The following is a 13,342-nucleotide window of genomic DNA, read 5'->3' on the forward strand; positions in this document are numbered from 1 at the left end:
ATTTAGAAACAGTTTTGGGACTCAAATTTCTCATCTGAAGTTATTTACTCTTTCTGTCTTCCCCTTCTCCCTACCTTGATGTGACTGGCCCCTGACTTAGGAGGGGTGGCCCTAGTCTGAGAAAGCCTATTCCCAGATGGTGGTGTAAACTCAGCTGGCATGTGTCTGTCCACAGACTGGATACCTCTTCCTCGATCACCCTACTGATAAAGACCCTGGGACCTGTAATCCAAGGATCCAACTCCTGCCATACTTCTACCCCAGGATTCCACATCGAACAGTGTGCAAAGCCAGGGTCTGGATCCCTTGGCTCTCAGGGATGATCAGATAGAATCATCCTAGAGGTCAGAGCATTGCTTTACCCTGAAGTTAAAGTCTAGGTCACTGGAAGAGAAAGTCATGAGAGAACGTGAGGGAGAGACAGTGTGAAAGCAGGAAACACTGAGAGATATCACAGGATTCTATAAAACTCAGAAAGATGCTAATGAGTCCAGGACCTCAAAGAAAAATCTAAGTTTGGACATTAAGACAAACAGAAGTGTAAGGGAGGGGACGTATTTCTCTAGTACTCGAAAGTTTCCACACATAGGAGGGGATTGCATTGGAGTAAACTTTATCTTTCACTTACTATCTCTTTCCACAGAAGGAGGTATTCAAAGTTGAAATTTTTGGCTGGGCACAGTGCTGTAATCCCAGCACTTTGGGAGGCCGAGGTGGGCAGGTCACCTGAGGTCAGGCATTCCAGACCAGCCTGGCCAACATAGTGAAACCCCGTCTCTACTAAAAATACAGAAATTAGCCTGGTGTGGTGACACATGCCTGTAATCCCAGCTACCTGGGAGGCTGAGCCAAGAGAATTGCTTGAACCCGGGAGGTGGAGGTTGCAGTGAGCTGAGATCGTGTCACTGCACTCCAGCCTGGGTGACAGAGCAAGACTCCGTCTCAAAAAAATAAAATAAAATAAAATAAAACAAAATTAAATTTAAAAAGTTGAAATTTTGGTCCCTGATTCCTCAAATAAGTCAAATCCCAATAAAATAATAGCAGCAGCGCTACCAAGCTCTACAGCTTTGCAAAACACCCAGTGTCATCGCTACCTTAAGAGTGTTGGAAAAACAAAGAGACAATTACTGCTAAGTTTAAAAGAAGAGATTTAACAACCTAGGTGTTCATCAGTGGAAGAATGGATAAAGAAACTGTGGTATATATACATAATAAAATACTATTTGACCATAAAAAAGAATGAAATCCTGTCATTTGCAGCAACAAAGATAGAACTGGAGGTCATTATGTTAAGTGAAATAAACCTGGCACAGAAAGACAAAAATTGACATGTTCTCACTCATATGTAGTAGAGCTAAAAAAGTGGATCTGACAGAGGTAGAGAGTAGAATGATAGTTACCAGAGGCTGGGAAGGGTGTGGTGGGTGTGGGGGATGACCAGACGTTGGACAGTGAGTAAAAACATACAATTACATAGAAGAAATAGGTTCTAGTGTTTGCACAGTGGGGTGACTATACTTAACAACAGTATATTGCACATTTCAAAATAGCTAGAAGATTTGACGTATTTCAAACACAAAGAAATGATAAATGTTTGAGGTGATAGATGTGCTAAATACCCTAACTTGATCATTATACATGCCATAAATGTATCAAAATAGCATATGTACTCCATAAGTATGTACAGAAAGAATGTATCAATTTAGAAAAAAAATTAAAGAGTTTTAAAATATGGGATTTCTTAAAAGAGAGACATAGAAGCAGTCCTTACATGGTTCATCCCAATACATTCCTTCAAAATGTTTTTCTTACACAAGTAAAATATTATATAAAGAGAAAAAGCTATTTTTCTTGCCAGTAGGTGGCAATATTGTCCAGTAATTTACTTAGAAGACTAAGCAAGTTAAAAATGAAAAAAAGAAAAAGAAAAAAAAAGTCTAAAGCCTAAGTTTCAAAGACAGAAGGAGATAGGAATCCTTTATATCTAAAAGCAGGTGAGTGGAATAAGTAAATTATTAAAAGGCAAAACTCAATATTTAACAAAAAATATCTATTTTTCTATTTATCACAGTAAGCCCCTGCTAACCATAGTATGGTTCTCTGAGCAGCAGTCTCAGCACCTGCGAGCTTGTTACGAATGCAGCATCTTAGGGCCCACCCCAACTTACTGAAGCAGAATCTGCATTTTAGCACAATTCCCATCTGAATCATATGCACATTAAATTCTACCATATTATTCCTCTGTTCAAAAGCCAAAAGATTTTTTAAACTAAAATATTTTAAACAGCAAAAAAACTAGTTTCCATTGCATAAATCCAAAGTCTTCAACCTGAAGTATCCTGTTTCTTGAAGACATGATTCCATAGGATCATTCTAATCTTTAATCACATTTCCAATAACTTAATATGCATGCACCACTCATCATATTGTCCTCAAAATGAATAATCAGCATCATGACATCTGTTCTTCTAATCCTATTATACAATTATTTAACTATGTGCCGTGTTCTAGAAATCACAGATTCAATGGTGGACCTGTACCCCAACAGTGAAGACGCACATAGAGCAGTTATGTTACTGTTCATATCATGCAAGTGTGTACCAAGGGCTATCGGGGCATAGTGGACAGGATGATTGATCTCAAGAAATGGTTCAGAAAGGCACCACTGAGCCTTGAAGGATGAACAAGAATTTGCTGAACAGGAATCTGCCACAGTAAAGAGCAGGAAAAGGACAGACCTTCCAGTCTTCTCTCCTCTGCATAACTAAGTAGTGCCCATCTTTGATTTCAGCCATGTCCATGACACCATTTCCTTATCACTCCCAAGTCACTGCTTACCTCTGAAATATCATAGCACTGCAGTCTGAGCCACTCAATTTAGAAGTCGCATGCAGTTAATGTTGCTTAAATTATTTTCCATTTGTTCCTTTTGTGTCATTTACAAGATGTCTTTAGAAAATTCATTTTAAGCTTCCTTGATCTCTCTTTTCTATTTAGTGAAATAGGAAGCAATATTAGATAATCTCTGAAGTCCCCGTCATTAATAATTTACACATAGACTGGAATAGGAACAGGCTATGTCTTAACAGGATCATCAGCTCCTTAAAGAAATAGATAACTTACTAGCCTCTGTGCGCCCTAGGAAAGAGAGCTTATAATGATTTAATAAATGCATCTTATATGTGGACTTTCATGACAAAATATATTTGAAACTAATTAATATGTGATGCTCAGGTGGCCAAAATCATGGAACCAATTACATTTCCATGTTTCAGGGTTCCCAACTGCATCTCTAACCTTTGATAGAACATAGGGATACTAGCCCAAGAGAGTGGGTATTGTTCAGGGAAAATTAAACCTCATTTCAAGGAAACCCATGTCTAGGTCCCCCTCTAATGATGTCTTAGAATTGCCATCATTACTCCATGAAGATCTCTCAGCAACTCAAAAATGCAGGACTTGAAAACAAATGGTTGCTTTGCTTACACAAATTTCTTTTCCTTGTTCTCCAAAATGTTAATACACATTTTTACCATATCAAGTTTTTGAGAATTTTGAAGGCAGAGATGAAAGGAAGAATAGTATTTCATTTAAATCATAAGCTCCCATAAGAGAAGTTTTGTTGTAATTAATACATTCTGGACAATGCCCATTGTCTTTAGTAATAAGAACATCATCTTGGACCAGTGGGTCAATCCTAATTATACAACTTACCTTCCTTATATGGGATGACTAAAGGGTTTCAAATCTCCAGTTGTTTATTGTAAAACTTGAAGGAATCTTGTCTCAAAATGTAAAATATATACTTCGTGGATAAAGAAAATATTTTCTCATCCAAACTCAGAAGAAAATAACAGAAAATTAGAGCCCATAGAAGAGTATTGATAAGAAGCCTCAGAGAGTGGGAAGATAATTGGATGAAGAGACAAAGACCAGGATTCAAGAACGAATTCTGTCCTTTATAGAGCAGTGTCACTCTAGGCATGCCTTTAGACTTAACTTTTCTAAGTCAATTTCTTTATTCTCAAATGAGATAAGTATCTGTACTATTGGATTTGGGCTAGGACCAAGCGAAACCTTAAGAAGTTGATATTTTCTATAATTTTGGTGGTATTTGGTAGGGATTATCATGGCTCATGAATCATCCTTTTTTCTTCTCTGAGGATAGGGATGAAAGTAGTTGTATCTAAATTGCAATAGAAAGAAATAAAAAGAAGTTGATAAAGGGCCTCCTAACTATAAGAACTGAGGAATCCTGAAACATACGAACTAAGAGAAATTCTAGAATATCCTTTCTTGAAAATCTGTAAGGAAAAAGTCAGTAGTTAGGTTTCTTAAGTGCCTCTGTTATAGTCTTATATGGAAGCACACAGATAAATTATAGAACATCTAGGTTTTGCCCAGCCCTGTAATGTGTAAAGCTATCAGAGAAACAATAACCTTGTTCCTGAGAAACCGGTGTCTTCCAAAGCTTGGGATCCTAGTGGTACTATTTTAATTGGCAGTGAGAGTTGTGTCGTCAAGAAATTATCAAAACTTCAAAGTTGAAAATCATGAAAAATTACTCACCTGGTTGCCTCCACTCTTGGGATTCACAAATACAAGCAAGGGTTTCATGAGAGGAGAAGAGATGGGTTTTATCACAAAAGGACGACCTTTGTTTTCCTGCTGAAAGAAGCAATCAGCACTGTTAGGATACACATCCATGGCTTGAAAGGCAACCCCAAGGCAAGGGAGGTGGAAAACCACCACCACCACTACCACCCCAATAGTACATTTTGTTTCCCAGGGCTGACTCTTAACACGACTTCCATGTAAGGCTTGGAAGAAAGTATCTCAAGTTATCATTTGCTCCAGAGAATTAAGCCAGGCTTTTTATTTTACTCTGTAAACTCCAAATATTCCAGAAATATTAGCTTTGATCTTCATCATCATCATCTTGGGGATAACATTTCCAGGCACGCGCAGAGGTTAGTTTTGAGTGTTTTTTTTTTTTTTTTTTTTTAAGAACAGAAAGAATCCTATTGTGGTTAGAGTGTAGTGAGGAGAAAGCAGTAGTACAAGACAGATCAGAAAAATCAACTTGGACCAGATCTCATAGGACAGAGTAGACTATGGAAAGAAAGTGGAAATTCCTCAGAATAAAACTCTGAAACACTTACTTCCATCCCTCTTTTACTGGCTTTTCTTTTAAAGCTTGTTCTCTTCTTCTTCCGATTTGAAGCCTTCAGGGAGTTCTGTAGGGAGAGAGAGAAATGCCTGAGCTCAGAGGCAGCCAGCCCAGGAGCTTTCCCATGCAGAACCAAGTAGAAGATGACGGCAGCGCATGCTGTTCCACTGCATGCTTCTCATGCTTTCACACTTCCAAGCCACTGTTCATGGGTAAGCCACAGACAGAAATCAGTCGAGTGCTTCAGAGTAAGCGACTGACTCTCCACCACACGGAGAGGCAGGGAGTAAGAACCCCAGAGGCTCTCATGGACTCACATAACAACACATGTTATACCTGCCAACCCTCCCAGTAAAAATGGAAGAATCCCAAATTCTCTGAGGGGCTCCAGTCTCCCGCCCAACCAGGTTCGTCTCCCGCCCAACCAAGTTCAAGTTCATCTCCTCGTATGGAGATCACCTATGTGGAAATGTAAAAAAGGAGGCCATTTTTCATGTTTTTATTTTTCTTTTTTGTTTTTTTTTTCTTAGTTTACTCTTTTGGTAATGATCTTTTCTAGTAATAGTCATAAAGTGACTCTTGACCCTACTCGAAATTTATGATCCAACTGTCCTATCAGTTGTCTGACATGTAAAATGCAAAGATAATACTCACCTTAAATCACTATGACAGTGGGATGGAAGTCATTGTTCTTTCTTTCTCTGTCTAAAGACCTAATGGTTTAAAAAGTTTTCCCTCCCCTGGTAGCCTTGATTTTTTTCTTCTTATAGAGGTGCCTCAAACTTGTTGAAATACAGTGACCCCCAAATTTACTTTCCTTGTCTTTCTCTTTCTAGAAATTTTATAGACCACAATATTGTGACTACTTCAACTAACCATTTTCTCTTAATATTTGATATAGATGCTTTGAGAAGAACCTGTCATAGGGATCAGTCACAACCCACTGATTGAAGACAAGATAAAAACAGATTTAATTAGTGGAGAGTCAATGATTAATTAGACTGCTATCTTTAAAAGGCAAGATATTACTGACCATATAATAGATGTTTAACAAAGTGTTGGCAGCAAGAAACACAGAATTCTTAAATTAAAAGTTTATATAAGTATATATGCATGCATTGTTTAAGTTGTCAAACAGCCTCAAGAAATGCAAATGTCTATTCTTCTACTTTTTAATGTATTCTTTTTTCTTTGAGCATTCAAACTAATCTTTAGTATAAAGTATATATACTAAGTCATCCAAATTAGTAAGCTCCTATTTAGCTTTTATTTTACTTTGACTTGGATTTGGGAAAAAAAATAAGTTGATACATGACCTGTGTTCACCGCGGATGAGGTAAATTTTCAAGAACTACCATCTGTCCCAAGGTTTTCTTTCCCATCAGATTAAAAGATCTCAGGATCTCAGAGTCACAGCAGGAAAAGAGAGATCGAGGAGCTCATGGGTGCTCTAGACCCCAGGTCATTCCTCATCACTCACTGTTGACTCTACTTCCCCCTGAAAATAGATCTTCGAGTTTCTAAATTCTCAGTTAAATGGGTCTTTTATCATGTCCCTCACTGAGGAATATTTTGCATTATGAAAGTATTTGTTATATTTTGATAGATTTCTGTTTGTTTAAAAGGGAAGAAAAGTGATTTGGAATCATTAATCATTTAAGCAGCCAAATGATCTAAGAAGAATGCTAGAAACCACGAGGCTGGCAGGAACAGTATGTATTTGGTGTCAATTAACAATGCTCTAAATGCTTCTCAACCATCTCTACACATTGGCATCACCCAGAGAGTTTTGAAAAATGCTCATGCCCGGGCCCCATCAACTATTCTTTCATCTGTTTGGGGTAAAGCCCAGGCAAGGATACTTTTTAAAAGTTTACCAGGCAACTCTATCACAGAGTGATGGCAGTAGAAAGAGGAAAGTGAGGAGACACATAGATTGTGTTAAGCAGAAGATGAACAGAGACAGGAATATACGTCTGGTATGGACTCTGAATCTCCCTGTTATGAGATCAGTGACCTTGGCCAAGTCAGTCAAACTTCTGAAATAACAGTTTCTTAATTTTAAAATGATGGTGACACTACCCACCGCACAGGACAGTTATGAAGTTATAACCAGCAAAGGTACGTGAAGCAGTTAGCTGGGTATTCATCCCACCATGAGCACTTCGGTAAATGTTAGCTCATTCTAAATAATGCCTCATTCTCAGCTGTGTGTCCCCAGCACCAAGCACAAATTCCTGGCACATAGTGTAAACTCGAATCATTGTTGAAATAATGAACAAATATTCCTATAATTCACAGCATTTACTGAGGATCCTTGGGAAGTGAATGCTTGCCTTCTAACTTATTTGTAGTTTTAATTCATTTACTGCCAAGAGCAATGCCAGACACCAAGTGCTTGCAGGAACATGCTATGGACCTGGGTCCTTGACAGGATGTCAGCAATTAAACTCCAAGAGACACATCTAACGCATCAGGCTAAGATTGTTTCCTAAACTTGTCTGATCATAGAACTCACAGTATTTCAGGTGATTTTGATGATCAAGCACGTATGGGGAGCACAGAGTTAGAAAAACACATTAAAGTAAGGCTTGATGTCTGAAAACAGAGCAGGCAAAGAACTCAATTCTTATAGGGAACAGACACACAAAACGGGCTTTTTTTTTTTTTTTTGTAACACAGAGGTAGCAAATACAAGTGCTTCTAGCCTCACCAAACCAAATGCATCTGAGGCCTTCTTCACTTCACAGAACAAGAACAGGGCAGAGACCAAGCACAGTGGTTGACTTACAGTACCTGGACGCATCTATGTGAGCTCTGAGTAAGCTTACAGCCCTACGGATAGTCAAACACAAAAGATAAATAGTAGGAATTTCACAGCATACCTCAAAAATCCCATGGCTCCCTTCTATTTTTGTATAAATACATATCTCTATTTTGTATAAATATGTATCTATCTCTACCTCTAGGAACAGATGGGTGTGAAGGCAGATTTGTATATGTTTTGACCACGATGAAATAAATCACCTACTCTTGGTAATCTACAGGATCGCTTATCCTGCCTGGGTCATTGTTGTTGAGAGAGTTAAACAAAAAAGCACGCTTTTCGAGAAGGTTAAAATTATGTCAAGAAGTTACTGTGTAGAATCGTTGGTGATATATGCAAGAAACCTGTAACACTTGTCCTATGTTCCAAAACAAATCATCTCTATTATATCAAGGGCAGCTAACTCGGTGATAAAAGCATTCGCTTTGCAAGATCAACACTAAAAACACAGTGAAATGCTGTACCCTCACTTGGATTTTTGCATTCTTCTGATTCCAACAGCAGTCGCCCCCTAGACATTCTGTGCCTGCTCTTTTGTTAAAGACCTAAATAAAAAGGCTTTTTGTTTTCCTGTACTTCATACCAGGATAATTTTACCTTGCCACAGAAATAATCCTACCAATAAAATCCTGACTATGCTTATGACTCCTTGCTGGGCTATTAAGAAATAGTTATGGGTAAATCACTCAACTGTGACTGAAACTTAACTACCTCTTATTAATCTTCAGGGATTTTTCCAGGTTATAAGATCACAAATGACTGGTTATAATAACAGATCCCAAGAGAAGAGATCTGTTCTCTCTTTGTCATCCCAAATAAAGTCTCCCCCTGATCATATACTGGACAAAACTCTGGTAGACAGTAGGAGAGAGAGTAATGGACTTAGTCTATTGAAGCGCATTCTTACTCTGCTGGGCTCCCATTGTGCCAGGGAACAAAGGCTGCTCTGAGGATGGGCAGGCAGAAGGATAAAGAAAACTTATTCCAAAAGTTACAGACAGGGTCCCAACAGCTCCAACCAGGCCTATTTGACTAAATCACAAGTACTAATGAAGCTTTAGAATTCACCAAAGGAAATGGTTCAGGCAATTTGGAGGCTAATTTACAGGATATTATTGGTCGTTGCACAAAATTAGCTATTACATTTCATGGGTTCCCAGTATTTTAAGAAGATTATCTAACCAGAAGAGATAAACCAAAAAAAGGGGGACTATTATGAAGAAAGCTCATACAGGGCTATGAAGAAATGAATGCAGCATTGTTTATAAGTAGAACATTAGAAACAATATAACTATCCACCAGTAGGCAGATGGATCAATAAACTGGGATATATCCACAGCATGGGATACATACAGCAATTTAAATAATGAGTTAAGTCTACATATAATAACAGACTTTTCCCCAAGAATCTTTTTTTACTAAGAAAGGCAAGTTTTAAAGCAGTATGTGAAGAATTATTTATTAAAAACACACACCCTTACACTCGAAGTGGTTCTGTATTTCTTCTGTGGGTGCGTTTCCATGCATGTAAATGAACAGTAAAAACTCTGCATATATCATAGGAAGAGACAGCGGAGATGCTTATCATTTTAAATGCTGGTGAAAGGAGACTCTCTTATCTGAGATGTTTAATTTTTACAGGGAGCATATTTATATATTACTCATGTTACTACAAACTAAACAATAAAAGATTGAGCACTATCATTCTTTCAAAGAAACCAGCTTGTTCCCACTCAGTACTATGAAGTCACAACAGGCTATATTAAGGAAAGAGAATGGAGGATCCATTTTATATTCTTTTTAGAAGATAGGAGCAGCCCAGTGAGATTCATGAGAAAGTTACAAAAAAGTGACAGTTTGGAAAATTTAGGGGACCAAGTACAAAATATTTTTTCAAATGATGTCATCTCATGATACATAAGTTTTGTAAAAGCTTTCTCAACTGTGGTCTTCTACAACTTGACCCCACAGAAAATTCACGTAAGTCTCAATCCCTCAGCTCCAAGTATATGCACTGGTATTTGAACATCTTTAACTTGCCTGTCCAATCAAAATATTGTCTAGTAATATTTTCAGTCCGAAAGAGAAACACTGACATTTGTAACTTTAAATATAACTTGGACTTCAAATATATCAACAGATCCAGGCTTGATTCTTAAATTTGGGGTTTTCATTTTAGTTATTTAAAATCATCTATCTTCCATTACCTTTTTATTACTACAAAATAACTTCTTCATCTCTCTAAATAATGAGGTGATGAAACCTAGCAAATTACCCAAGCAGCCCTCACTCCCTTTAGCATCAAGGTTTCACAGAGCTGCCAATTCCACAGTTGCTCGTGGAGTAAAAATGAAATATGCGGTTTAATTCCAACTCTTTATAAACCATGTCTCCTGACCATGATACACTGAAATAGATTTCCTTTACTCCTCCTCTCTAGTCATTTGTTTAGACAGAAATATCCCAAATAAAGCTGACTTTATTTAAAGATCCATCTTAACTGTTCTCAGTAAGTTCTATCAACTTTTACTGTCCTTCTCAGCCCTTGTTTCACTGACACTGCCTACATCCTTTAAGGCCTACCACAAATGGCATATTTTCTATTTAGCTTACCCTGATCCCCATGACCGAAAATGCTCCGTACTGCTTCATATTCACACTGTGTTTATACATCTTAGGTAGCACTGACCACTCTCCACCTTGGATAGATAGGCCACCTTGCATGCTGACCATGGCTGATTCAACCAACCTGTCTGGCCCCTTCCTCTCACCATCCTTTGTGTGTTTCTCCCAAAGATGCATACTGACCAAAAAGCAAACCTTCCGAGATAGTAGGAGGCACTCTTTTATTAAGGATTTACACACAGCTGAATTTTTCAAAATCCACAAACACTCTGCCCAGTGACTTAGATAGTTCTAGCTATATTCCCCACTGTTGAGTATACTCTTTGTGGAAATGGATCACGGTGGATTCATCTTTGGACCTCCTACTGTATACAATAGCATCTCTGAATGTAGTTAAATTAACATGAACTGAATTCAATTAAGAACATCTTCTCTATTATTTATTTTGAAGCAGTATGATAGAATATAGATACATATACATATATGTGTATATGTATATGTGTGTGTGTGTGTGTGTGTGTGTGTGTGTGTGTGTATCCTCAAATTTGGAAAAACATTTTACTCTGCTATTCTCCACCTATGTTCCAAATTTTCCGTTAGTCACTTCCCAATGTCTTAAATGAATTCTCTAATATATTGACCTCCAAATCATGGCTAAAACTTGCCACCCATGATCCACACACTACAAACTATAGTTTTTACTGTCATCTATGAACAGATCACAGACACAATGACTTTTCTCCTTGTTTTCTTCCTCGTGGTTTTTTTATGTCTATAGAATTTAACATTGGTGTCGAAGAGTTTCAATAGAAGAGTTTAATTGTTCGGTATTACACAAATTAGTTACGTGGCTACAGCAAGGTTATTATGGGCCCAGGTGGTATTGGCTCAAAAGTCAGAAAGCTCTTAACCACTGCTGCATTGTCCCCACAAGCTCACCATACCTCAGCTTTTAAATAGACTATGGTTCATTGGTTAACTTACTTGATGGCTTTGAAGCCCACTAAAGAAAAGACTACTAAAATTTTTAAAACATCTGATTCAGCAAGGCTGGCTACAGAAAGATAGTGAGGCAGTGTGGCATACCAATAAGAGCTTGTTTTTTGGAATCAAAATTCCTGGGTCCAAGTCCCATCTCAAACTATTTAATAACTATATGACCCTGGGTAATTTATTTGACTTCTCTGTGCCTCACAATCCTCAGATATAGAGTAAGAATAACAGGATACCTGCTCATAGGATACTATGACGATAAAATAAGATACTGAATGTAAAATACTGAAAACTTTCCTAACACATATAAATGTTAGCTCTTCTTACTATTATTATTACTACATTGTCCTGAATCATAGACGGTAATAAAAAGGCACATGTTGAATAATGAATTTGGACTGTGCATCCAGACTGTGAGCTATAAATCCCATATCCCATTAAAAGTAACCAAGACTCTAGAGAAAGAACCAAGACTCTGATTCCAGGTATGGACAGGAAATGCATTAAATGATCCTGGGACATGGTATTGTTCCTAAAACCAAGGAAGCTCTCAAAACCTCATGGCTCATAACAAATGGAGACAGACACCATGTGGAAGAGGTTCCAATGGTTGGAGATGAAACAATATAAACATAAGAAGAAGAATGATGACAACGTATTGAAAAACACATAATACATAAAAACATAATTAAGTAATTTTGTAATGATACTCTCCAAAAAAACAACCACTACTACATCCTATAAGGGTTGCTAAGGCATCAGCTTATTATTCTGAAAACTTACAAATAAAGGCAAATACTCAAACGTTTGTCATGTATTTGTTGGGATGAAGGAAAGGTCTCTTTTCTAAAAATCATAGCTAAAAAGAGTGAAAATTGGAAAACGACTCCTTGGCAACCCCTAATGCAATAACAGACTTTGGCAAAACTCTTTGATAGATAACAATAGATGACAAGCTGATGGTGAACTTTATGATAGACAGATTAGGATGACAGTTCCTGAACCCACTGATTGATCTTAGCATCACTGAGAGTGAAATGGCTGATATCCTCTTCCTGTGATGGCAATGTACTGCCAGTGTATCCCTTTTACCAAAAAAAAAAAAAAAAAAAATTAAACCTAAATATAATTGAGTCTCTGTGTCTAAATATTAGTTTACAAGAAATATGGGCAATAAGAGAAATAATTTGGAAACATGGTAAGAATCAGCCAAAATCAAAATATGGGAAATCCTATGGGTAAAGTGACCCAATTTCATCAACGGGTAAGTGGCCTGACAAATAACAGGGGGTATTGTTCTATACTAAGGGAAGCTTAAGAACTACGTCAACAAAAGGCAGTTGTGAACTTTGGATCCTGACTTGAAAAACAGTAAAAAAAGATATATTTTAGACAACAGGAAAAAATTTTAAGGGATTATTAACATGACTGAGATAATGGCATTTGGATTTTTTTAATGCTATCTTTTACAGAAGCATAATGAAGTGTTTACAGACTAAGTGGTATGCTGTCTAATGTTTGTTTTAAAATACTCTAGTTAAAGAAAAAGTAGGGGGATTCCACTTCCAAGAAGATGGGGTAGATGGGGTGAGGCCAGGAGGAAATGGATATGACTCCTGACAAGGGACCACCAGGGATGCTCCTGGGGATGGAATGTTCTGTATCTTGACTGAATCAAGGTCAATATCCTGGTTGTGATTTTGTACTGTAATACTGCAAGATGT

At 37.5% G+C, this 13,342-nt stretch overlaps 1 protein-coding gene across 29 annotated transcripts in view; it reads right to left on the reverse strand.

Moving 5' to 3' along the window:
- Nucleotides 1–13,342, reverse strand: part of DGKI (diacylglycerol kinase iota) — a 496,276-nt gene that overhangs the window by 251,246 nt on the left and 231,688 nt on the right. For 15 of the 29 annotated variants that reach the window (XR_010159013.1, XR_010159015.1, XR_010159014.1 and 12 more), the window contains 3 exons: nucleotides 5,510–5,632; nucleotides 5,166–5,240; nucleotides 4,573–4,671 (listed from right to left, as the gene is read on the reverse strand). Coding sequence is in view for 25 of the 29 variants with exons in the window: in XM_063815623.1 (XP_063671693.1) it covers nucleotides 4,573–4,671; nucleotides 5,166–5,240; nucleotides 5,510–5,632 (297 nt within the window). In the remaining 4 variants the exon portion in view is untranslated. The remainder of the gene's footprint in view (nucleotides 1–4,572; nucleotides 4,672–5,165; nucleotides 5,241–5,509; nucleotides 5,633–13,342) is intronic. The other 14 variants (XM_063815636.1, XM_016958209.4, XM_054655222.2 and 11 more) reach the window with 3 other exon arrangements.

This window comes from Pan troglodytes, chromosome 6 (genome assembly GCF_028858775.2).
Source record: "Pan troglodytes isolate AG18354 chromosome 6, NHGRI_mPanTro3-v2.0_pri, whole genome shotgun sequence".
In the NCBI taxonomy this organism is placed as follows: domain Eukaryota; kingdom Metazoa; phylum Chordata; class Mammalia; order Primates; family Hominidae; genus Pan; species Pan troglodytes.